At 38.9% G+C, this 27630-nt stretch overlaps 1 protein-coding gene across 3 annotated transcripts in view; it reads right to left on the reverse strand.

Annotated features, from left to right (window-relative positions):
- Positions 1-27630, reverse strand: part of SH3D19 (SH3 domain containing 19) — an 82231-nt gene that overhangs the window by 24351 nt on the left and 30250 nt on the right. The window contains exons 3-8 of one of the 3 annotated variants that reach the window (XM_071431871.1): positions 17906-17946; positions 11819-11859; positions 10880-10922; positions 9479-9626; positions 9047-9248; positions 7441-8439 (exon numbers count right to left, since the gene is read on the reverse strand). In XM_071431871.1, coding sequence (XP_071287972.1) covers positions 7441-8439; positions 9047-9248; positions 9479-9626; positions 10880-10922; positions 11819-11834 — 1408 coding nt within the window. In that variant the 5' untranslated portion in view covers positions 11835-11859; positions 17906-17946. The remainder of the gene's footprint in view (positions 1-7440; positions 8440-9046; positions 9249-9478; positions 9627-10879; positions 10923-11818; positions 11860-17905; positions 17947-27630) is intronic. The other 2 variants (XM_071431869.1, XM_071431870.1) reach the window with 2 other exon arrangements.

Below are 27630 nucleotides of genomic sequence, written 5' to 3' on the forward strand. Positions count from 1 at the left end.
TGCCCATGCAAGAAGGATAGATGGGTATCTTCCTGAAATATTTATTGATAGTCTTTAAGTGAGAGGTAGTAAGATGGGGATACCTCAGTAGTAATAAGGGGAATCTCCAAACAAACAGTAAGTGGAAGGCTAAAAGCCCAGATAGTACAATCTGTTGTGAAGATGCTCAGTCCTGCAAGAAGTACTCAGTACACATGAGAACAATGGAGTACGAAGGTGTGGATGCTGATATTACACTTGCCAGTACAGAAGTATGCAACTGTGTCCACTTTCAAGGTTTAATTTAAAAACCTAAATCAGCTGTTAAAGGCAAAACTCCCACATTCCCTTCACACATAACAGCATTGTCACCAGAGTCTTCCAGGAACAGAGAACAGGAACAGACCTCATCAACAACTGGTTTTATTAAAACCAAGCCCTGTGAAAGCACTCTGGTGTTTATGGAAGCATAATCAACCCATTCTTGGGGGAAAATTCTCAACAACAGGCCCCTCATAGTAATACAGCCAGAGAGTCAATGGAAACCTGACAGGTAACACCTCAAAAAATGGGGCTTATGCCCAAGAAACACCGTGAAATGCCAAAAGTCTGATGTTCACTCAGACATTTTAAATCTCAACCTATTTACAACAACAGAGAGATGTATTAGACAGGTATGGAATCTACATTCCAGCATCAGTGATTTTACCAATCTGCTTTCCACAGTATTTTTCATCAAGAAAATTAACAGTTCACTGTTTTCAGAAATGGATTTCTGACACAGAGAATAATATGGACTACACCACCTTTCACAAAATATGTAATTTGCAGCTCCCTCTGCACGGAACATTGTCATGATCTGGCCATGACTGCAACTTTTAAGAGACTGGAAAATTAAAAAAAAAAAAAAAAAGAAAAAAAAGAGAGACAATGGGATGCATGTTCTTTCAGCATCTGATCTGTGCAGAACCTGAAAGTAAGCTCAGGTGACACTCAGGCTTCTTGGTATTCTCTCAACACTAGGAGACTAGACCAGCTCACTCAAACAGGAATGCAGTATCATTTGGGAGGAGACTTAGTATGCTTCAGACTTAAAACTGGAGGAGAGGCAAGCAAATCTGCAAATCTGCTAGAAAGAGCCTAGCCACCAGTGTGACAAAACTGCACAAAAACAAACTATATAGTTTTGTATTCTCTGTAAAGTATATAGTTTTGTATTCTCTGTACAGAAAAAATTTGCCAAGACATGCCACAGAAGATTTGACTTAAATGTACTTGCTGAAAATGCAAGCTGCCCTTAACTGAGCACTTAAATCTCATCCATGTAGTAAGAAAGCTGGAGAGCAGATAAAATCTACCATTAGAATAGCAAAACTTCTTGGACTTTTGTAATATTTAATGGTAATAAAAGCATTAATGGGGTAGAAAATGACACATTTTTTCAGAGCTTTTCTGAGCTTTTTCTCTCTGGAAGTGAGAGGGGGAATGCCCATACTTTACACCTGTGTGTATCTAAAAGTGTAACCATTTGGTTCATTGTTCATCTGTACTAGTAAAGGTGATGGAAATTACACTGCCTTTGGCACAAAACTACTGTGCACACCAGCACAAGCTATTATGGGAGAGTTGGGAGGCTACTCCTCTCTCACAGATCTAGTTTGCTAGCTGATCTAAGACTAGGATAGTTCAGATTGCAAGAGCCTTCAGGAGGTCTCTGATCAAACCTCCTGCCCAGAACAGGTCAGCTGTGAGGGCATGTTGCTAGAAATTGGTTGTGGAACTTGGTCTGACTTCAAAAATTAGACACCAGGAGGTATTTGGACATACAATGGGTGACCAAGAAAATATACCCCCAAATTGCCCTGAAGATTAAGAAACACAGCCTTGTCCATTCTTGCCAGGTAAATAAATGATTTTCTATTGACAAGAGATTGAAGTGCCCCAAAACAGGCAAGCTGGAAATTTCCAAAGCAGGTAATGGAAAGCAGTCAGACAGAAAAAATATATTTTTTTTAACTGAAAATGTGAAGGGCAAGGTAATTTATAATGTTGTTTAAAATATCTATCTACTCTCTTACAAGAACCTCACATGCTTTCAGCAAAAAAAAAGGGGCTTTTTAAAAAACATTTTCTTTTAAATAAGCATTTTGTTGTTCTTTGACAAACTTTGTGAACAAAGAATATCTGTATTTTAAATACTGTAAAATAAACAGATTTAATTATCAGAGAAGACAGATCTTATTAAGAACATTATTACTTGTGTGTTACTTCACAGTATCTATAGACCTGGAACTCAAACCAAATTAATTTGCCTTTGACAACCTAAAGGGCTACACATCTATTATGTAGCTATGATTTTAAAACCTTATTTGTTTCCTGAGCCTAGATATAAGGCCCTCTCCCATACCAACTTTCAAAGTCCTTGAAGGCTCCAATTTATGTCCACTAGGCAAGCATCTGTAGTGACTGAAGAGTTAATGGATGCTTCTTATCACTTTTCCTGGAGACTGTCAACCTTGCAGCAGAACAACAGGACACAGCACAGCCCCCAATCTCCAACAGCAGCATGTCCTCACGTAAAACTGTTTTTACAGGGTTTTATGCCAAAGAGCAGATTAAAATGGATGAGACAGCTCACTCTTTTCTGGGGTGATAATTTGTCAGTAAGTAAAAAAGGAGACAGGTGTCTTGAAAATAACCACAATAAGAGTCATCAGAAACACTGCTGAACCCTAAGAGAAGCTGCATTATTTTGATGATATGTCTGGACTAATCTACCAGTCAGAAGTATTTCCTTTTTTTTTCCCCTTTTTTTCTTTTCCGTCCTGAGGAAGCAATTAAAATCAAGCAGCTGGGCAATATCGCCACAGCAGAGAAATCTGGAGTTACTCAAGCAGCAGTTTTTCTGAATTGTCTATAATGTCACACAAGTGCCACCATTCATGCCACAGGAAGCAACAATACATATAAATGAATAGCAGCATTGCTTTAGTTGGATATTTTTTCTCAGGAGAGACAGAAATGAACCTTTATACTGTGATAAAGTAGTTATACAGATAAGACAATTAAGAAATGCAGTAGCCTCACTACTGTTGGACCTGAATGTAATGAAGATATCAAAATGAGGGCTGTCTCCTGCTGGCAAGGTAAGGCACTCTCTGAACTACTTTTCAAAGCATCTGGTTTAAATCGAGTTCTGCTATGTCAGGCACAGAGCAATCAGTGAATTATATGCTGCTCCAGAGAGAAGGGAGAACAGAGAAGAGCTCCCCACATGAGAAAAGGAACAAAAACATTGCAGCAATATCACCTCCAAGTTTTAATTTAAATGTGTGCTCTAAATGAACCATAATCTGATCTTCTTTGTCCAAAACATACTCTCATAACTTTTAGCAAGCAGGTCCACTACATGCTTTGACATAGCAACTAATACAAGTTACAGGTAAAAATCATGAGTCTTCTGAAGCCGTGAAATTTACAGAGCTAAACTTGCACTAGGATTTAATTTCCAAGCCTTGTAAAAATGGTAAGTGAGAATTGAGCCCACCTGATACATTACCAAAACTTTTAACCACCAGGAACTGCATAAGTTCCTGTTATCAGCCATAAAAGAAATGCAGAAGTAACCCAGATGATCCAAAATACCACAACTATCATCAAAGCATTAGAAACAAAAGGTGTAGAGTGTAGAGTCCCAAACAGATGCCTTCACATTCTAAATGACTGACTTAAATAGAAGTAATTTCATTAGGACATAAATGGCTTTCAACATTAGCCTTTGAGTCCAAAAGTATGGCACTTAAAACCGTTTTGGGTGATGACAAAGTAGTTCTACAGATCTGTCATTCCTGACTTCTCCCTCCTAGCACTTCCCTTGGGCAGCATCATGAGTTGGCTGCAAGATTCTGTCACAATTCCCCTCTGAATTTTGAAGCTTCCAAAGCTCCCACAGACTCCAAGTCTGAGTGGATGCTGAAAGCTTTAAAAGAAATCTCAGTATCCAGAATCTCTATTTGCACCAGAATGATTCCCCTCTTCATATAGGTAGGACAAGGAGAAAACTATTGATGTTTGGATAAGGGTAAACTCACTCAAGTAACAGCTGTGCTGCTGGAGATGCTGTCAAACACTGACAAATCTCACAGGATTGCTTGAGGTAAACTTGAATCATTCAGCTAGTTTTGGTGGTTGAACTACCAGTTAAACACTGACATTTAGACAGGTGAAACCAGAGTGGTTTGCTGCCAACACTGTTGATCTTAGCAGACACACAGTATTCAAATATCTTTCACTTGCTGTGGCGGTGTTAGCCTTCTGTTAGAGGAAGCTGATGTCTTACATCAGTCAACTAAACTGCTGCGAAGACTCTGAACTTTGCTTTGCTTATTTTACCTTCTCATTCATATGCTCACTTCAACTTCTGCCTTCTGCACCCTCCTCATCATCACTGAACACTTCCCCTTCCTCCTTTCACAGCAGGAGCCAGCAGCAGCAGGGATTGATCCCTGCAGTTCTGTTTACATTGGCCTAACGCAGCCGTGCTGCTCCAGACAAAATGAAGCTCTGGTAACACTGCAATATGCAATGTAATGCTGCTCTCTGACAAACAAGATGTTGGTGCTTGGCTTCCAATGCCACTGCATAAAAGCTGCCTTCCTTTCCTAGGGTTGCCATAACAACAAGCAGAGCACTGTCATTTTGCTAAGTAATGACAATGACAAATATCTAAGAAATGCAAAGGTCTGGGGAACTGGGAGCAAGATTAGAGCTTCTCTTCCTGCCTTCACAAAACATTTTACCATGGATTCATCTTGCAAATCCCTAAGCTGTTCCTATGGGAACATGAGAAATAGCTAGTGTTAGTGCTCTGTGTTGCCTCATTTTCAGAGAGCCAGTGTTGTTCTTGTGGATGCTCTATCAGGACACTGCAGAGTATTAGTTATCCAGGCTACAGGATATCATCTTGAGCTCAAAAATGCCAGCAAAAATCTGGAATCAGTCCTAATTTTGCAGTGTAATAAAGTGGTAATGCTGCTATATCTTTTTCTCCTTAGTGGACAAGAAGGGATTGCAACACAGATGACATTTTATTGAATGAATAAAATCACGGGCAGGTGACTTAAGAAGTAAGGAAACTATTCTATGAATAATTTCTTTGTTAGCCACAAGGATGGAAAGCATTTTCTTGTTAATTAAATGAAGAACAACACCTAGGACACCAAACAGAAAGAGTAAGAACAACACTCTTATCACTTCATCATGAAAGCTGTTTTTCTCAGGTGATTTTCCTTTGTGATCACTCAACCTCTGATTTAATGGAAGAATTAATGTTTTATATTTTTCTAGGTTGTGGGCAAGTCTGTCTTTTAATGTACATAGCTAAAACATGATTTTCCTTTTTATACATTTTCAAAATGTAAATAGTCTCTTTTCTTGCCTACTACATAGGACAGGTACATTTTCCTTCTATTAGCTACCTCTATTAATCAAAATAAAATGACTGAAACGACAAAAGTTTTACCCTAAATGGCATTTCCTCTAAAACCATCCACATGTACAGGGTGTATTCCATTACTCCAGTCTCCAGACACAATGATCATTTTCCCACCTAGACACCATCAGACATACATTTCCTTGACATAAGTACAAAACACCTCTCCAGTCACCCTGTACTGCTACCTCCTTTCAGTTTTGGGGACATTTTTGCCATGTTCCTGGAATCTATCAGCCGAAGAAAAAATGGACTTGTATCCATGTTGAAATAATCACCTCTCCTGCAGGATCTTTTGTTGCCTTATTTTCCTTGCTTACATAAGCTCTCCTGAGAACTGTATGTCTGTACATAACAATCTTAACAATTTAAAACTTTAAGGGAACGTTATACATCTGCCTTGAGGCTTTAATGACAATACAGAGGAGAAACAATAACAAATTGGAACTTCATCTGTCAATATAATTCACAAACTGTGAAGAGATTGCATTTGTTAATAATCATTAATACTGATTTACCGTGACAACTACACAGCACCTACACCTCTCTTTTGTGAAAGTAAAGATGATAAATGATGTGTGGTGGGTTAACCCTGGCTGGATGTCAGGTGCCCCCCCAAAGCTACTCTATCACTCCACTCCTCCAATGAACAGGGGGAGAATATGTAACAAAATGCTCTTGGATCAAGATACGAGCAGGGAGAGATCACCCACTAGCTGCCATCATGGCAAAACAGATTTGACTTGGGGAAACATTACTTCACTTTATTATCAGTCAAATCAGAGAAGGGTAATGAGAAATAAATCCAAATCTTAACAACACCTACTCCCACCCCTCCCTTCTTTCCAGTATCAGCTCCACTTGCAATTTTCTCACCTCCTCCCTGAAGCAGCACAGGGGGATGAAGACATGGGCTGTGGTCAGTTCATCACACCTTGTCTCTGCCACTCAGTCCTCTTCAGGGGAGGACTTCAACACTCTTCCCCTACTTCAGCTTGGGATCCTTCCCACCCTGTCAGACATGGGGGAAGCTTCTGGCAGCTCCTCAGAAAAAGCCACCCTGTAGCCCCCCAGTATCAAACTCTGGCCACGCAAACCTAATAGATGAGGCTAACAAAAAAAAAAAATTCAAGTCCTAGCCACTCCCTTAAACAAGCCTTTTGTATGACACACCCTCTGCTTTATAACAGAACTCTCCCTAGACTGGAATGGGGCTGGTGAACTAAACCAGACATATTGAATATTAAGAGGGCAAAACCTATTGCAATAAAATGTAATGACAGCCCAACACCCAGCTGTGTCTTAAACTACCTAAAAACAGAACTAAAAAAAATTGACCCCAAGTGTCTAATAGTATCAAACAAGGTTTATGGAAGGAATGTTGTTATAGTAATTGATCTGTCCACATGAATTAATTATTTTCATTTATTAAAAAAACCCTGAAGCTGAAACTATGTTACAAGAATGCTGTCACATGACAAGACAGAAAGATAGAACAGAGAAAATACGTAGGCATTGGTGAGATGGACAGACCACCCCAGTATGTTTGATCATGAGTGCTCCTATATGCCACAAACACTGCTCCTTCTTCAGATGACCAGGTTTCCACTACAGACCTTGAGGCACTCACATAAATGAATCACATCAGATGGTGAGAGATACACTGTCCCAAGTTCCCCAGAGAGAACTGTTACACATTCTGGAGGCGACATCTAGCATATAAGATCAAGTCTTTTATCATTATTTTAGTAATCACATAATATATCCAGCAGACAAGTTCTGAGATACATATAGCCTTGAAATCTCCTAAGTCTTAAAATCCATGTAATTTCATAGTGACCTTGGCATAACAGAAAACCAAAGATTTCTTACACACACATAAACCTCAACAAGACAGGTAGATGTAACTCACACAGGATGCACCTGCAAAGAATAACCATAGTGACAGTTTAAAAAAATTTTCTTCTTACCTGCTGCTGCTTCAGAACTGATGCTATCTTTAACTACACAGGCCGGACTTAGGGGCAAAACATCATCATCAAAACTGATCAGGTCTCCTTCCACATCTAGTTTATTTTGTAAAGCAGGTGCTGGGGAGCTGGCTGCAGGGGATAATTCCCCCAGAGACTTTAAAACCTTGTCTTGGGCAGATACAGAAGGCCGTGGAGGAGCAGTAACTGGTTTTAGCGAGGCCAAAGAAAGGGCAGGATTTTCTGAGTAACATGACTTCTTAGGAACAAGAGGCCTTGGAGCAGGAACAGGAAATCTCTTTTGTCCATCACTGTTTTCTGCAACTGATCCACTCCTTGCATCAAGAAAATCACTACTGCTACTTTTAACAAGGCTGGGTTTTGGCTTCTTTGGCAGTTCAGGTTTGGTTACAACACTGCTCCCAACTATCTCAGGCTGAGGCTGCAATTCCTTGGAAGGTGTTGATTTGCTTTCAGTCCATGCATCCCACTCTTCTGAAACTCTGCCTACCCCTGGCTTTGGAGCAATCACTGGCTTCTTAGTGGTAACAGATCTTGGAACAAATGAACGAGGGGCAATTTCTGGCTTTTTCGATAATCCTGAGGTATCATTAGTGCCTTGGGATTCAAAAACTTTGATCCTTGAAACAATACTATTTTGGCTCCTTTCTGTACTCATGCTGTCCATCACCAAGTGATTGTCTAGTAAGCTGTCTTCATCCAGAAGAGGTGACTGCTGAATTGGAGGTTGCTGCTGTTTTGCATTAGACTGGTTCACTTCTTCTCCACTGTCTATCTTACTTTCAGTACTTTTGACCACAGGTCTGAGATTGCTTCTTGATCTTGGCTTTGGCACAGGACATATCACAGCATTGGGATTTTCTTGGCACCTCTGACCTTCAGGATTTTCAAAGACTATTAAAGAATTCTCATTTTCTGCAGGAGACTTACTCAGAAGAGTTGCAGGAGGCCTAGGAGGTTTAAGAGGACTCTGCCCTGCTAACAGAAAATAAAAGGTTTTACTTATCTGTTCCAGAACATTTAATTTGTGTTATTTCTTGACTGCCATCAGGATGGTAAACATGACGGCTTTCATTGAGAACTCTACTAGTGCTTGTAAAAATACAGTTCTGTTCCTAAAAAGATGAATGGAAAAATATACAAAATTTAGGAATAAGCTGAAGATTGCTGAAATGCATGGTATCTACAAGTTGAGTTCAAAAGCTCCCGTTAACTTGCAGCATTGAGAGGCATTCAAACAAAATCCAGACCAAAGAAGAGTACAGTAGATTCCCTAACTTGGTTAGCACACTTTTCAGTCTAAATTTATGAAGTGCTGCTATTTTGATAAGATATTTGAGTTCCTATGGCCCCAAAGTTCTGACTGTCATTTTGATTCAATTGAACAAAACTTTCAAGATTTAATGATATTCTGGATGCAATAGTAGCTTTTCAGAAGAAAGGATTTTTACAGAAATTTACAATAGTAATAATTCACAGAAATTTAACTGTTATTCCTGTTACATGCTGCACAGACCAACAATAAAGTGCATCTTCAGAAGACAGAGCAAGTTTTTCATCACAGAGAAATCCAAAACAGTCTCACCTCGACTGCCTGCAGATTCCCAGTGTGTAGGCACACTAGTTTTTACATTACTTCCTGGCAAATGGCTGATTAGTTCCTCTGGAAAGTCAGTTTGTGTTGCAGAAGTAGTGGTATGTCTGGGAGCAGCAGCATTATTGTTATTTGTTGTATTGACTTGCACTTGATTGATTTCTTTTATCACCTGCTCGTACGATGGCGGAAGCTACAAAATAGAGAGATAAATATTATGCTACATTCAGATATGGTACTTTAAAAAAAAATTGGCATATGAATTAAAAAATACTAAATTAACATATACATAGGAAAAGAATATTGTCATAGTCTTCTATTCAATGTGATAAAAGTCTGAGCAAGCAAAAATTGTTCTTGTCTAACCTAACGAGCTTTTTACCTTTGTAAATCAAAAAATGTCTCATGTAAATTCACACTCACCTCAGCTGGAAGATGCTCATTTCTCCTCCACTGAGCATGAGATGAAGCAGAAGGGAATCCTAATCCTTGAGGAGTGACAGGACTTGCACCTGGAAACCAGGAGGATGGCCGGAGGGGTTCAGCAGCAACTATTGTAATTTCAGGACGCCTGGAAATGAAGGCAAAGGGGAATAATTACCTAAAACATTTACAAATAGTTCTTTTAAAGTATAACAGCCCAAGGTTTTCCCAGAATGGGAAATAAAAATAGCTCAGTTTTTTTTATTTACCTAAAGGTGTTTTTCCATGATTTCAAAGCAACTTACCTGACCTTTCTAACAAACACTTAGGCTTCCATTCAAAACCCCTAATTAAATGCCTTAGCCAAAAAGTAGGTTTACTGGCTTCAGTGAAATAATTTAGATGCTTAAAGTACTTAAATACAAGTGTAACTCAATTAGATGGCAGAAGTCTTAGTCTTCATGGGATAATGAGAACTAATCATGTGTTTGTCCTTAGCCAGTTACCATCTGAAAACAGCAGGGCAGTTAAAACTGCTCCTTGGCTGGATACCTAAAAACTTGTGTATCCTCAGACCCCAAGGGAAGCCTTCCAGGGTGCTGAAGTGGGGCAGAGCAAGCCTCACAAGGCCTTTGGGACAGGCCCCATCTGCTTCCGTCACCCAGTACTACAGAGCCTTCCATGAGAGTGAAGGACTCACAGGCAGCACCCCTGGTTTATCACAGGTAGCACCCCTGGTTTATCACTGTACCTGCTCTTTCAGAGCATCAGCTGCAGGAGTGGCCTGTGCTCCCAGGCCACGGTCCCTGCAGCACCACTGCTCCATCCAGAATCTCACAAAACTTCCACTTTGAAAAGGGACTTTTGTGAGTAGATAAAGCATCTGCTTACAGAAGCTTCGGTCTCCTGACAGAAAAAAAGCTGCAGAAGCATAACTTTTAAAACTATTTTAAAAACAATTTTAAAAAGAAGGGTACAGTTCCTTCACATCTAAAATAATGGCAGACTCAGTTCACCAGCCATCCAGGTTGGTGACCTCCTTTCTCAATACCCTTTGAGAACCTGAAAGGAGGCTTGAAAGTGTGCTTATTTTCGTTGTGAAGTGATCCCGTACATAGATGTCAGGAAAATAAAACAACTCTGCAGAGGTTTGATGGTTGGTTGCATTCTCCTTTTGAGGACACATACAAAAGTTGATGAGAGAATTCCTCAAACTCTTAACCTATCGTGCTTAAAAATCAAAGTAGTTCTATTTTTTTTCCAAGTCTACTCTAAACATACTAAGGATTGAGACAAGGAAAAAAATAAACTAGAGGAGAAAGCCATAAAAAGTAATACTGTGACACAATTTAACAAGGTTTACAGTAACACCTAATTGCAATATAAATAAGAGCATCATACCTTCTATCTCTCTGTTGATCACTATGGCTAGAGGTCCGAGAAGCTATTTAAAGAAAGGAAACAAAAGTTTTGAAGAGGTTAAAATATACTGTCACAGCAATATGAGGATACTAGCAGAGCCCTTACCAATCCACTACCAATGAAATGCAGAACGTAAAGCATGTGATCCTAAATCCCAGATTTTAAGACTGGCCAAGGTTAAAAAAAATATTTGTATTAAATATGAGAAGTTTTTAAAATAGTCAGAGGGGAGTTTCATAATCATTTAAAGCCTCTCTATGTCCAAGTTACCACCAAGAGAGATGGTCCTTTCCCCTGTCTTCTTCATTTCCATACCTTCCTATATTCTGCATTGTGGGGAACCAAGAGTTGAAACTTCTTTTCCTTTCATTAAAATGATACATGGATTAAACAAAAGGAAGTGTTAAACACAGCAGGCTTTTCCTTTTAATGAATAATTTCTGAGATGTGCTCTTCAATCTCATTTAATGTCTCTTTCTGTTTGTTTTATGGAAGGGAAAGGTACTAAGGCACAGAACCTAAAAAGATATTTCACTCTCCTTCATGCAAAAAGAAAATACTAAATGTTCCCAGCTAGATATTTGCTAAAGTTTAAATCACTTGTGGATTTAGAGTCAGAAACTGGTTTTTTTCCAAACCACGTGTTTTAAGTTACATAAAATAAGCAAATCCTGACCTCTTAATTTTTCTGGTTTTGCCATATTTACATTCAAATATTTTTTTCCAATGGCCACATTGCATTTTCATTTGGATTTCTTTAGACAGAAAAACAAATTATCCAAAGGAAAAATTTTTTGCACAGCAAGTGCAATTTAAGGAAGTGGTAGGATCTGTTATTGTGCAACATGACAGCATCATTAGCCAAAATCAGCAAAGCATACTTGATTGGAGAGCTGCAGAGTGTTGTGTCAGACATACCTCTTCGACAGGGCATTTTGGATGTGCACTATTCATGAGTGCTAGAGGAAAAAAAGAAGGGGTTACAGAAGACAAAGAGGAGGTAAAGGACAACAAACCAAGGCTTCAGAGTGCCAGAAGCCATGATCAAAGGGATTAGTCATGCAAGGATAGTGCATGTGCCAGTGTTGTAAGGGGATAACTGTAATGTCTATTCACAACACTATTTCACTTTTTTATTTCCTAAAAAATGAAAATAAAAGTATATTTTATTTCTAGTCGCATGCCAGTTTTAACAGTGGCTGTTTAGAAGTTTTCCTTGCAATAAATTAACCATGAAGAATATAACTGAACATGGAAATGTCCACTGTATGGCTCAGCAAGTAAACACAGTGGGAACGAGGAGAGGGAAATCAAATCTCTTTGAATGTTTTTTCTAGTTTAAAATCTTTGTTTATTTGGGTCTGCCTTTTCTCCCCTCCAAAAATAATAATTTACACTGAGGACTTGGTACAGGTGCAAAGAAGTTGGGATCCCCTACCACAGAGGTATGGGCAGGCAGGTCGATCCCAGCAAGAGGCATACCTCAAATTATTTCACATCTAAATCAGTTCTGTAAAAATTGTCTGACTAAGTAAATAAACACTTCACCTTCATCTTCTTCTTCAGAAATTTCAACATAGCACTGATCTAACACATATGTTGGGAAAAAAAACCCAAACTGACTCAAACCAATCAAATCCAAGATCACTTTTGTGAAGATGACAGAAGAAAGTGTTCTTTTGGTAAATGTGGTCAATACATCTGCTTGGGTTATAGCCCAATTCCAATGATAAAGGCAGGAGAAATAAAAGCTAATTAAAGAGGAATGTAAAACTGAATCGATAAACCTGCCACCTTACTTCACTATTTCTTAATTTCTGGATAAATTCTACAAGCTCTTTCATCCTGTGAGACTCTAAATGTGCTTGTATTTATCAAAATGCTTCTATTTATTTAACAGGAAAAACCTAAAAAAGCCTGAAAGACCTTTTTCCTTTCTTAACATAGGCAAAAAAAAATCTAGTGAGGTATCTATGTAATCCATCAAGCTCCAAAATTCAAGTAAACAAACCCTCTGGAAAACAACACATTTAAAATATTTATATAAAAATAACTTTACTAGTTGATATATAAATATATAAACAAGTCTCCTTAAGACAACTATTTTCAGAATGTACTCATTTTTCTGGAAAAAAAATATCTCAAGCATTAATGGAATCAAGTTACTTCCATGTGTATATAAACATTTAATATAAGCATTTATTTTTTAATGACACTGACAAAGGTCTTCCCTTCTTCTGTCAACATCTCCTCTATTTTTGCTGTCACATTATTTTACAACCACACTTTTAGAACATGTTTTGTTTTGGAAGCTCTTGAGAGTATTTAAATCCACAGGAGAAACAGAGATGAAAACTACTGCATCTTCTGTTCTCAGGTATTCCACAAATGCCAGGGAAAAGAAAATACAAACTTTCTAAATAATCCTTGTCCCCAGACTTGCACAGCTTTTATTCCTTCACTGTTTCTAACAAATTAATTTAAATTAAAAAGTGCATGAAAGAAGACATGAACTGTTAAAATATAGTATATACCTGACTTAAAAAAACACAAGAAAAAACCTGCAGTCATTTTTCTAGCCTTGTGGTCTTTTGAGCCTTTAAGTCCATTCTTCTTTCCCTTTGTGGATTGTCTTGAAAAAGCATACTATTCATTTTTCCACCAGAAAAATACAGATTTCAAATTATGAGAGTTTTAAAATTTAAAAAACCTCTCTTCCATCAGGGGAGTCAATGGAAATGTATTTCAGCAATGCTTTATACACTGACAACTGAAAACAGTTGGTTTCTCAACTTCAACAATAAGAATTGCTCGGGGTAAGAATCACTAGCATTTCCAGAAGCTTATGCTTAGGGGTATGTAAATAAAACAAGCAAAGCAGCTTCAGAAGGGGAAGGAGAGGAAAATATCAGTGCATAAAACACTCACTTATTCATCTTAGAATTTTATTGGTCTTGTGGGGGGGAAAAAAAGTCAAATCAACTCATACCATTGTCAGTATTTATTTCTATTAGTGTCAATGAGGCACTTTATTAGCCAGTGTCAATGAGGCATCTAAATGTGTTTAACCTTGTACAGCATAAAAGACTAATGGTAATACTCTAAATAGAGGGCAGATCAGTGACTTATAGATTCCTCATTTGTACATATTTCTTAGAAGAACTATTTAGTGGGCTTTCCCAATTATTTTTAAACGTGTGGAGGTAAAGGGTATCCTATCTGTGCTGCATACTTATGTTTCAAATTTTTTCCTCTACTGTTTCTTCTCAGGGTCCTACTTTTCAAGTGCACTTAGTATGTCATTTGTATTTGAAATACATGCATATGGTGCAGGGAGCATTTTAAGCTTTGGGATCAAAGTGCCTGTGTAAGTACAACCACCATTATACCTCAAACCCATAAACTTCGATGCTACAGACAAGCTGGTGGCAACAAAAGTCTGACATGCAGATTTGAGCCTTTAGAAGACAGCTGGGCTAGAAATTACCATCTTTTGGGCAACCTTTTAAGGATCTGCTCAAAGATAAGGTTCTGTTGTGGGCACTGCATAACAATATCTGTGTGCTTCCATTAGCAAAACTGTATGAAATATTGAACAGTTTTGTCAGAGTGTTTTAAAAGCAAGTTTAATTTTAAAGATTAAAGATTGGAAAGATAGCCTCAAAGATTGAAAAGATAGCCTCAAAAAGGCCAAGCCTTTCTCCAACAAGGACATGTGCTAATATTTAAAAACACACCTTCTTTCAATGCTTTCTAAAACCAGGTTAGACATTTCTTCCAAACCTATGAAATATGGAGACTATTAGACTAAGAACTCATTTGTTTCATTATATAGATGATTAGGAATAAAGGTTATTCATTACAGTATTTCAAGAAAAGCCTCAAGAGTGGGCAAACACTCCCTCCCTTACCTACAAAGTAATGCAGTTTGAAAAACTGAAAGTTCTGAAGAGGCCATGCTTGTGGTCTTTGAAATATCAAAGGTGTTACATGACTGCAGAGATTCTTCTTGAGGGAACACTAAAATGATCAGATAATCCTCAAGCCAACACCAGAAAAAAGAGCCTTGATTTCACCCAATATCTGATTAGACTATTTCTGTATGAAATGGCTGTGAAGAAAAGATGAAGAGGTTCAAACTAATTGGAATTTTTCATGCATCTCTGCAACAAGAAAGTTTTCTCCCAAACTGTTTCTTAGCACAAGGGGGAGGTCTTGCTCCTTTTCTGGTTCTGTTTCCAGGCACCTCAGGGAAATATTAGATTGTCTGACATTGCAGCTGGGTTGATTTAATGCCTGAACGTAGCTAAAGAGATGGTGATGCCCAATTCCCCTTCCAAACATGGATTTTTGATTCCCTTTGAGTGAACACTAGCACTTATGTGACTCCACAGCGAGTTCACAGTGATAAAAACATAACCACTGTCTCTTAAGTTTTTGTCTCACTTTACCTCCCTGAACTTGCTTACCTTGGGCTCAGACCACCAGCAGCACAGGGGAAGGAAAATGCCACCCCCAACAGCAGTCTCTTTCCTGCCTCTGTTTCCTATCTCCAGTGCTTCTCTGTGCAACTTCAGGGAGGGAACTGATAAAATAATAACCCAGGGGGGTTACAGGGATTCCTCTTCCCACCCCCAGGTAGTCCTCTATATGTTTTTCACAGCCAATCTGACTGTTAGGCACCGTAGAGGCTGGCACTGCTGCTGAATTAAATCTTTGTAGCTACACCCTGTAGTTTTACTCAAATTTGACAATCATGATTTATGAAGGCACTTCACTCATTTCTACACCTTTCCTTGCCTTGTATGTTCCTGTCTCTGCACCATTCCCTGCATTATGCCAGCCCAAATGTTTGTGCAGATGGGGAAGAGAATGAGGTCATGGAATTGATCTGGTTGGGAAAAAGTAGGAGCCAAAAGAGCCTAGGAAGCCCCCAAGCAAAACAAATAAAATGAAAAACAAACAAAACCCACAGCCAAAAATGGCTGCAAAACTGCCAAATGGAAAGCCACAGCTTCAGAGTGCATACAAGCTGTTACACATCCTTCATTCAGCCACGTATTTATTTAGGACAGAATGAGAACAGAACAAGCCGACAGGTTCTTCCAACATTTTAGGATAAGAGACTTGCTTCTGTAGCCCTGCTTCCCAACAACAGCCTGGTCTGGAAGCATGGAGAAGTGAGTGAAAACACAGTTCCTCTTTGTCTCACTGCTGCAGCATTTGGCTTGCCTCTTTCCCCTTTCCTTGTCATTCTTGTGCACCTTGCTGTGCTGGCATCAATGGAAACAGTTTCACTGATTTCAGGGGGAGCTAGATAAGAGTGGTGTGTCCAGGCCTGAGACCATCATTAAAGATCCTGGGGTAACTTTTTACGAGTTGAGATCAAAAGATTACTCCTAAGCAAATCTCATGTTCACATGCTTGCTTCCTTCAGGTTACACTGGACTCACTTTTCTGAATCCTGTGGAGCAGTCAAAGAACTGAAAATGGCACCATGGTTCTATCTGGAGCTGTGGTCAGGGCGCCAAAGGAAAATAAACCCTCTTTCTCTCTGGCCACAAGAAATGGAGAGACTTATCAAAACAAAATGATATACAGCATTGTCCACAGGTGGGTAAGTTGAAACCCTGTACATACTTATCATGTTTCTTCCAAATCTGAGAGTAAGAGCTCAAAGAATCAGGGATTAAGAAAGACAGATTTCTAACTCTGTTAGGAAAATACACTTGTCCAGAGATTACCATACTTTTTCCAGATTATTGGCAAGGGGAGTTAGGAATTATTCAGTGTCCATTGTAATATAGGTCCATCCTAACAGCACTGGGTAATGGCATACAAAAAACTATAGCTTCATAAACAATGCCTTGCTACATACATGGATGTTATTTTGCTAGCTTATTATCTGAATAATTCACATGGTACTTATATTTCATCATAGTTATTCACATGTTAAATAAGTAGGTACCACGAGCCACAGCTTCTTGACTGGATTTTTATGTGATTATGCCTCAAAATAAAGAATCACTTGCTACTGCATTTTCAAAAACATAGATATCAAATGCTTAATGATCTCATAGATGATTTCTCAGTTTGGCAAGGTACTGGGGCTTAGGCAGTCTGAATCAATTTCTGACTCCACCGCAAAAGGCCCCCTGTGATCTGGTGCTCTCTGTTTTCCAGTTTCCATCCATGGCAGCAACAGCACAAATTAAGTGCTGCATTTTAAGGACAGCATCATGCAGACTAACTCTGAGTAAAGCTTTTATGATGCCCTTTCACTACCACCAATCTAATCCACACTAATGAGTCCCTGACTAATATGTGCAGGAGAAACAAATCAGTACTACATACACTAATTTATTTTTCCCCATAGCAGAGTCCTGAGGGTTGTTTCATTAATATGAAATTAAAAGTCATGGACTGAAAACAAATAAAACTGAAAAGAGGAAGAAAGTAACAGCATAAAATACTTTGAAAGGTGCATCTAAAGAAACTGTCTGCCGGGAAACATCATGAGTAGGGAAAGGGGAGAAGGACTTAAATGCTGAAATCAGGGAAGAAGAGTTTGGACTTTCATTCAAGATTTATAAACAATCTTTCCTTTTCCAAAACAAGCCCAGTATAGGAGTCTAATTCTGTCCCCAGTACAGTGAATAAGCAGTTGCTGCATATTTCTACAGTTCTGTAGAGAACTCTGCTATTCAAAATCTTCTATTTTGTCAAACAAACTAAAAATTTGGCACAGCTAACCCAAGCTTTTCAGAGAAGGATCACATCTGTGCACAGATGCATTAGTGCATAAATAAGAAAATGTTAGCAACTGGAAAGAAGGAACAAAAAGATGGTCTAGAAAGAAAGAGAGAAAGAAATTACAGCCCCTCAGCTTACTGCTGACTTATTTACAGCTACTTTGTTTTTGCATACCGAGTTAAACAGTTACTAAAAATAAAGATGTAGCAATCTTACAACATTACAGTTCTCAAAAAGGAAAAGTAAACTTACATCTCTTGATTGCCGCTCTTATGGATGACAAGGGTCCTTGGCTTATTGAAGAAAAAAGAATTATTAAAACATGGTTAATGTCTCAAAGAGAAAACAATTAAGTAACATCACACAAAAATTCCCCATATATTGTAAAGGGTTTTCCAAGCCTGTTTTTTCCCCTGCGCTGTTATCTTACAGAAATTTGTCCAAAACTCCTGGACTATACAACCATACCCAACCCCTTTTAATGAAAACCAGGTTACAGTTTGGCTTCAAAACTCTGCAAAGATAGAAAGCCAATTATTAAATCCATTATGTCTCTCAATTCTGTCTTGAAGTTCACATTCTGTCTCATGTGGGCGTGCATATTTACAGATTGCAAGTATTGAATGACTTATATTATCATAAATAAATAAAACTTACACAGTGAAGTAAAAACCCACAACCCTTTGCTAAATATTTTTAACAATTACTTAACAACTTGTCTTCCCTTCTAGTTGAGATAACATTTTTCAGTAATAACTTGGTGGGTGGGGTTAGGAAGACAACACGACCAAATATTTGTTGATACGCAGGGACAGAAAAATGTTTCCTTTTGCCAACTCATCTGTTTTCTTAGTAAGACTAGGGTTTCTGATGCCTCTCTTCTGAATGTTCTATTTAAGAGATACAGCAGTCCCTTCTATTTTTGCAGGTAAAAATCAAATCTAATTTGGGATTATCACTTTCAGAAATGCTGCAATTTGAAGAACACGGTATTAAAATTCTTCCACTATGTGCTAAGCTACAGAGGAATTAAATCAACACAAACAAACCAACCAACCAATCAGTTCAGAAGAGAAGGGTTTTTTCTCTTTTTTCTCTTTTAAACGCAAGAGATAAAGAATATTTATTGGTGAGAAGCTCAATGGACTTTTTAAAGGCTGAAAATAAATAGACTGTATCTGGTTTAAATTAATACAATATCTTAACAACAAAACAAAGGTATACTAATCAAGCCTTTTCCAGAAACATTCCAGCACCAGACTTCACCATTCTGAGCAAGAATGTTAGTACAGGGAGTGCATTAGCATTTTGAGTCTGCTCTCGTGCAGCACACCAACTCTGCTCAGTTTAGCTCCACATGCACGGGATGGCTGCAATTACTCCAGTGCGATGAAGAGTGGGGGGATTTGGAGGAGAGAAGAAGAGAGACAGTCAAAAAGGATGTGGATAAAAAACGTCCTCCCTCTACAGTCATTCTGGAAACTAATTAAGACTAGAAATGAATGTTGCTCTGACTGAACTGTTTTCTGAAACAGTCTGGCTAGTCTAGGATAAACAATGCCTATTTGTCTGGTTTCAGAAACAGTTCAAATGTGGCTTGGCCCCAATCCACACTGCTCGCAAAGCTGCTTTAGAAAACATTTCTATCAGTCATTTCACTGTGCATTTTTAGCAGAAAAGGGTTCTAGTTTTTCTTCAAAGTGTGCCATCAAAATACAGCCTTATCTTTAAGAAACACTTTTAGTTGTGTGTTCCTCACAGCTGTACCCTGGACTCTTTTCTTAGCTCCTTGTATCTCAAGTCTCTTTCTTTTGGATGTTCATTTTTGAAGCTTAAATTTTGCTTTCATTTTTCTGAATAACTACAATCTTTAGGGTTTTGATCATATTTATTATCAGACAGGAAGGAGACTGAAGTCTGGTAACATAAATCTAAAATCTCCTGGAGCAGCAGTAACTTTCTAAACTAAGAATTCAGGATTTACCTAAGTTTCATAGGCAGAAATTAGGAAATCTATGAAGTATGCACATTCAAGTATGAGTGAGAACAAAAAGGAACAAGTTCTTTCTTCCACTGGCAAAAGCCCTTTAACGCATTGCAATTTGCGTCAAAATCTGATAAACACTTTTATATGAAAGCAAGTACTTTTGGCTGGAAATCATAGGAGTCGTCACGTAGACACAATGTCAAGCTTTCCATACAGCTTGAGGACCAAAAGGATACATAGAAAACATTTTTAAAATCAAAATGCAAAGAACAAAGAAGTAAAACTTCTCATGAAACCAACCTACTGATGTTGAAGAATGGATATACAAAGGGCAGCAACGCAGCCCAAATATACAACTGTCTCTAATTTAGAACCCAGTATAACATGGTTGTATAAGAAAATTTATGAGCTCACAGACAAAACAAGCTATTAGAAGACAGTTTTTCTTTTCCACTTTCCATTAAGAAGTCACTCATCAACAACCTTTTGGCAAAGCACTACATTTCCTACCCCCAGGAGAGTTTGAGTAACATCTAGCTTACAATTATTTAAACCCTTTAAAAACATGGAAATGACAGTAGACACATTATTTTTTTTCCCCACGGAGCCCTGTAAAGGAATTGCAAACTTCATAACTTCCTTATATACTAAACCCCAGTAATTTAAATAAGATGCTGTTCTTGGGGCAGCTGGTGATTTTACCCATACCTTATGCTGAGCCTACCCATCCCTGCTCAATAGGAAGCAATTCCTGGTCTCTTATTCTGTGTTGCAAAGAGAGAAGTGATAAGGTTACTAATAACCTCCTCTGCCCCACGGTTAATGACATGTTTTCTCTCAAGCCATCCAAATAATTAACATAACCAAATCGAATTTCATTCTCCTATTTGATGAGGTAGGAGCTGCAGCAATTACTGTGCTGCATGGCTCTTGCCTCTTTCCCACCTCCTCCTCCTGTTTATAAGGCACAGCAATGAACCAGAAGGCAAAAAAAAAAAAATCCTCATAAATGCACATGGCAAGGAAATATTAATCCATCCAAAATGTGACTCCCCCCACAACTACATGAGAAGTCCTGAGGGGACAGTGTGACAGTAACTAGCTGTGGGGATGGGAGACAGCAGCTCCTGTGCCACCCTGCAATGTACACAAGCGAAGTTCAAATTCACATTGCTGGAAGAAAACCGTGCAGAGAGCAGGAAGTTCCAAAGTATTAAAGAATCACATAAACATCAGGAACAACACCAGAGTTATATCTAATATGGAATAAGTAAAGATGCAAACTAGCCATCCAACCCACGCCCCCCCATCTTCTAGCAGGAAGTACTGAACAACCAGAGCAACTCCTCTGACGTCTGCACACTTATCTTAGACCTTGTTAACTGTTAATTTAAATCACAAACGTGGTTTCATTTCCAGCTAAGGCAATAGCTTTGATAAACTTCCCCTGCCAGCTCCTCAAAACTCACATTGCACCCAGAAAAACCCACTCAGTAAGTTCAGAGGGGATCTGTAAGTTGCTGTGCCTGCTATGCTGAAAGCAGTTGGGTACTTCAAGTCGGCAGCAATATGAAAAGGGTCCTATGGGTCACCATTTCTGAAAGATAAAGAACCTGGAGTGGTGTGTTTCAAGTTGTTAAACACCTTCTCACTCTTTCTGGCAGGCTCTACTCTGGGTTTCAGGGACAGGTTTTCTAAATATAAATACTTGAGGAAAATGCTTCAAAAGTATATTTCACATCTGTGCATTAGGAAAATAAAATTGCCACAAGGTAGACTGGGCAAAGAGCTGTAAACTGTTCAGTGGAGTAAGTGCAATTACTGTGCACAAACCATGGTTTCTCCCTCATCTGGGGCTGTGCTTCAACACTTCCTTGACTGAGCACTGTCTCTCTTCAAACACAATTTCAGTATAGCTACCAGGTTTCTCAGAAGGCTGCTCCTGCAGGGTAACTCCTGACCCAACACAGCGTCTGTGTGAGCATCGCTCACCTCAGCAGTCTCCACAGAGCAGGGAAAGGGAGGTGCTGTTTAAGTGGGATAAAGCTCAAATCACACAGCCATCTCCAAGGGAGCAGGCAGGGAGCTGTGTCTGCCCAGAGCACGACAGCCACCTAAGCCAGGAAGCCTGGAGGTTCTGGGCCATGTTTTCACCCACCTGGTCCTTTAGCTGGTTCAGGAGTACCAGAGTCTGCAGTCCAGTGGAGGGCACCTCATGGGCACATTCCCACAAGCTGGCTGACAGTGAGGCAGCTTGGTTGTTGAGTACAAACAGGCAGAGGATTGATGGATTTCACTTGCCTCTGGAAATCACAGGCAGGACTGGCTTCTGACTGTCCCCTTCCTGCCTCTGAGCCTACCCATAGCCATCTCCCCCGGCTATCTACAGCCTTCTGCTCCACAGGTTGTGACACTGCTTGGGATACAAAAGACATCCCAAGCTACTAACCTGTCCCAGCATCTCTTTGTCATCTGCTTCCACACCCTCCTATTGGCTTGCATGGGATTCTCAGCAGGAATTGAGTGGCCCTTCACATTGCCTGCTCCCTTTATCAGAACCAGGACCTTTATTTTATTTATCTCAACTGACATAACAATGAATATTCTACAGGAAAACTGATTGCACTTTTTTCATACATCATTCTAGACATACAGAAAAGCCTAGACATATTAGAAAAGCCTAAAGGGGGAAAAAAGCCAACAAAAATAATGAAAAATGATCACTTGTTCTAAAAAATTAATATTCTCAAGCATTTATTCCAACATCTCAAAATTTATCCTTTATGTCAAGTTATATGAAGCTTTACATAAAGTATCAGTCCTTAGGTTCACATACCCGTGTAAAAGTTAAACATATGTCTAATTGTGATGGTTATTGACCCTGCTTTATACTCACACACAGGGTAAAAAGAATTAAAATGTTGCTATTTTTAATGTCTTGTGACTTCTTGGAATGTGAGCCAAGAATTTTAAAATAGCTCATGCTGAAATTACTGTAAGGCAAAACACTAGTTTAACAAAAAGCATCATATATTCCTCTCAGTTACTTTAGAAATCATGCCATCTTTATAACAGCCAGAGTACTACAGTACAACATTCTAAAAACTTATTAGAAGATAAGTTTTAAATGTTTTAAATTTCACCTAAATTATTTCACTGCAGACTGAATTACATAAAGATGGTAGTAACTTAATAGTTAAATTAGAGTTTGTGCAAAAAGATCAGATTTACCACCACCTGCAGGCCAAAGACAGACTTACTAGTTCTACCAAAAAGCTCTTAAAGCTATAACAGAAGACTCACAGCTATCCCAAATTCATGATGTGGGTGCAGTAGACAGAATTGTATTAATCCTGTGGAAGTCAATTTACACTGAAAATGCAGCCACAGTGGTCAGCTGCTTCAATGCCTCCATTGCTGAGGAGCCCCAGTCCTCTAGCTGAGAGTGTAAATTAGCTGACATGGCACATGGAGTCCAGGTGCACTTTCCCCATCAGTGTCAGAGAAGCAGACAGTGCACAGCCAGTACTCCTGCCTTCCCCATGCTCACCATTTCCACCAACTCTCTTGTGTTGGTGCTGGCATGGTCACAAGTCTGCTGGATCAGCCACATGGTTTTGTTAACAACAAAGAATCCCATCCCAAATATCCTGATTAATTTTCAGCCAGACAGGCCAACTGCTCCAGCTGGCTGCAGAGCCACATGAGCATCAGGGTAGCACCGGAGAAGTGATGGGAGTGGACAGGGAGACCAGCAGCAGTCCTTGGGGTAAGCAGCTCAGCCTCCACTGACAAAACAAACCTTAAGTCCATGACTCTGCCACTAATCTGACAGTAAATCACCAAATGTTGGCTATACCTCATGTCAGCTGCTCTTCTCATCCTTCATTATCAGCTGACTCTTAATATTTTTTTTTTGTGTTAGTGCTGATCATCCATATTGGCTGACTAGATCAGACAAGCACCAGAACAAACACAGTTGGCAGCAGCCTGTCCCTGCAGCCTTTCTGTAAAATGAACACTTGCATCTTCTCTGCTAGATCATGAGGTATTGTCCTGGCCCTGCAGGTACAGGAGGCTAGAAAAGATCTAGTCACCTAAGAAATCACATGCTCAATAGTACAGATAGGTCATCTAGAAATTAAGACTTACCCCCACACAACTTCACTTCTCTCTTGGGTTCAGCCTCAAAAGCAAGAAATCCTGAACCAGTAATTAAGTCCAGCAACAATTCAATCCTCATCAATATGCTGAGGATGTCTGCTTCTGCATCACTTAATGAATGCCACAACCGCGACTTCCCACTGTCTGGACAAGTGAGGATGTAGTTAAGCAGCAGCTAAAATCCAGCTGCTCAGCTAATTAAAACAGCTCACATTGATCAGCATAGGGAAATCCTTTCAGGAATTGCTCTCTAGCTGTTTCTTCAACTACTTATTACATATTCATGTGCTTGTCACTGTCATACTTTGGGATCGTGTTTTAGCAATGAAACCTTCAATTTTAAGGCAGAACACAGGCAGGAAGTCAAAGCAAATCATGGCAGCAGATGATAACATTTCACACTTCAATTCTCACAGCAGCCTACAAGTCATGAGGTTACAACGGCTTCCACATTTAATAATGTCCAGCTTAGACCCTGAAGCTGAAACACCTCCCAAATTTTTTGTGAATCTGAGTCATTTGGTTTGTGTGCACCCTGAACTCTTTCCTGACTGTGAGCTACAGACATTCTAGACAGATTTCCTACAGCATCTTCTTTCAGTCAACAATCTGAGCTGAACAGTCCCTAACCCCAAGATGATTGTATAAACACAGCCATTCCAGAAAGGCAAATAAATGCCTAGAGCATGATTCAAGTAATTCTCAGTCTTCACTGCATATTGACTGATTTCAGCTCCCAATAAAATGTATGCTACAAGAAGACTTTGGCCCTCCTGTAACAGCTAAAAAGGCTCCCCACTATGCCATCTATCAACATATCACACTCACTGTTATGATAAACCAGCTAGTATGTTTTGATTAAAATCAGTAAATAGTATTTACGATTAATGGCAATTTAATCTTGGTAGTAAATAATTCTAGGAGTAGAAAACACCTATAATTTTAATAATAGCATAATAGCAATGTAGCACTGTAAATGTAAATTGAAGTATCACTGAATTGTTATAGTGATAGGAACAGGATATTTGGGAAAGTAACAGTTAAAAAACAGAAGGGAAGAACCAGCGCTTTCAAACAGAACAATTTAGATGTAAAGTGCAGCTTCTGCTGATGGAAATATTTTACCATTAAAGTCTACAGAGCTTCTGCATTTGCACATGGGGAAGGATGACAGTGCCCTACTTTTACAGTTCAAGAGTACAAAACAAAGCCTATTTCTGAAGAATGGTTTTTTGATTCAACTATTTGCAGTTGCATTTCAGTCAGTAAATCAAAGCCTTCTCTAGCCACTGATGGGACATTCTGCTTGCTTCATACATCTCTGTACATCAAATATAACCTGGTGGCTAAATGAGCTCCAGAACCTTTGTAATTGACATCACAGATGAATAAAACCTGGTTTAATCATGAAGGATGAGCAGGACAAAGGCATAAAGAAAACCAGTAAATCTGGATCCACAGGATTCAAGATGTCTTTACAGGGCTTTAACTGTTATAAAGCATGAATATTAGATTTTCTTCAAATAGTTTCTATGTTTCATAGAACATACGAGTATAGTGGTAAGATTATCTTTAAAGTACCGTAAAGGGAAAAAGTGGTATGTCAATGTTCTCATCTGCCTAGAAACATTAATAATGACTGTAACAAAATAGGTAACACTACTTTTATAGCAGTGAGTATCTTAAATCCCTACTAAATCACTTATCTGCAGATCAGCAAAGAGAAAACAATAGAAACAATAGGGAATGGGTGGGGAAATCACCCAAAGAAATTAAAAGATGGGTATATTTCAGCTGGACTTTTGAAAACAGAGAAGCTTCAGAATAGAAACACAAAAGAACATTGCTCCAGAGAAGAACAAGCAAGAACAAAAGGATGTTGACTGCAAGGACAAGAACTCAGCAAGACCCAGATGATGCATATACTGGAGGTGAGGAATCCAGTGGAGAAAGCTCAGGTGCTTGCAAGTATACAGACTTCAAAGACATCACAGCAGTAATCAGACCAAAGCAACAAGGTACAGGCTGATTTTGCCTACGTATGTTTGTTTCCTGTGTAAAAATCTGTAAAAGATATACCCACTTGCTTCAATTGCTGTGCATCCTTTGAGAAGAAACTAGAGCAATAAGGAAGGAGTTCCTGGGGAATCCTGAGGCAACTGAGGCCTCCAACAGGTGAATCATTGAGTTTCACTTCCCAGAAACACTACTAAATAGGTTCTACACTCAGCATTGAAATAGTGTCTAGGTCTTGCCTAGTCAAACATCAGCAGCATGATTCCAGCACTGCAATACAAAAGACAGATGTTTGGGATCTAAAATGTAAAGTTCAACCTAACCCACAGAACTGGGATTATGAGAAGAGTTCAGCACTGGTGTGACCTCACTACCAAAAAATCAGTTGAACGCCTTTGAGAATTTCCAAGTACAACAATTGCCAATGCCAAGTTCTTTGACAAGTCCCATGCCATAGGATTTCTGTGCTCCTTCAGCCTAATTCAACTTCCTTATAGGCTAGTTGAGTCAAACAAGCAGCATGAAATTTGCTGGAGTTTAACCTTTAGCTGAGTGAGGAAACTAAGGGAATTTCCTCATTGTTTTAATTATAGATGTGTGTTGGCAGTAAAGGCATTTGTTGTGAAGGACAGCCTACATGACAGAAATATTAAAACATATGTACCAAAGTAAGGCTTTAACTGAGTGCTTAAAAATGAGAAACAAAGAAACCAAAACCCCTTGTACAACATAAATGTGAACCAACAGCCAAAAGATGTGTTTAAGAATACTACAAAGTCATCCATATAAAGAAACATACTGGTTTCAAATAGGCCATTTGTTCTTATAAACAAATAATTTAACAAGCAGCAGAAACACTAATTTTCAACCCTCTTACATTAAAATCTCACAAAAGTAAAACAATTTTCATGCATGATCACATCTTGTTGCAATATACTGCTGACTCACCCAGTTACACCCTACAGTGTACAGTGAGATCCATGAACTTGTAACAGTGAGCCTTACAGAATGCACAGTGCACAGCAATCGTCAAATAAAATCTCATAACCACACCCTTCATTGGACCTGTCTTTTGAGAAGGTACCCTGCATGCAGCTCAGTCAGAGAAATGGCATGTTTTCCTGAACACTTTGCCTGCCCTTCTTGAAATGCTTCCTTTTCTTCTATGACACAGATATTCATAAAGCTTTTGGTCACAAAATACAGAAAATTATTCACCAGAAATTTGCACTACACAACAACAAACCATACATTCACATATCTGTAGGAATGGAATGTTTACCTTTGAGTTTAAACATGACCTTAAACTTCAGTCCTTTTTATACATTCACAGTGATCCAGCAACTCTGAGTTTAAGGTCAACTCCAAAAACATATGCATCAAAGATTATTTTTTAAGTATTTTAATTTTGATTCTACAAGGAGGTTGGTAAGGTATAGTGTATAGTAAAAGTTAACACCTTCACTAGCCCAGGCTGGGGAAAAGCATTCAAGTTTACACATACTCAAATTATTTTCCAAGAGTGAAAGAGAAGCATCGATCCACAGAGCCAAGTAAATTTTTTAAATCATTCTGATGCCTACAAAACCTGCATTTATCCCACTGCAAAATCCTGATAGGTGGGAACAACACTGAATTTGCTGTAAGAACAAAACCTACCTCAGCAACTGAGAGAAGGCTTTTAACCTCCGGGGACATTTCTCCAGAGATCTCATCTTTCAGCAAGTCACCATGCAAACATACTACATGACAAAAGGAACTCCCTCCACCCTCAATCATATATCCTGGCTGTCTTACAACATCATGGACC

The sequence above is a fragment of the Agelaius tricolor genome, unplaced genomic scaffold (genome assembly GCF_023055355.1).
Source record: "Agelaius tricolor isolate 1412-34295 unplaced genomic scaffold, bAgeTri1.0.p SCAF_8, whole genome shotgun sequence".
NCBI classification, from domain to species: Eukaryota; Metazoa; Chordata; class Aves; order Passeriformes; family Icteridae; genus Agelaius; species Agelaius tricolor.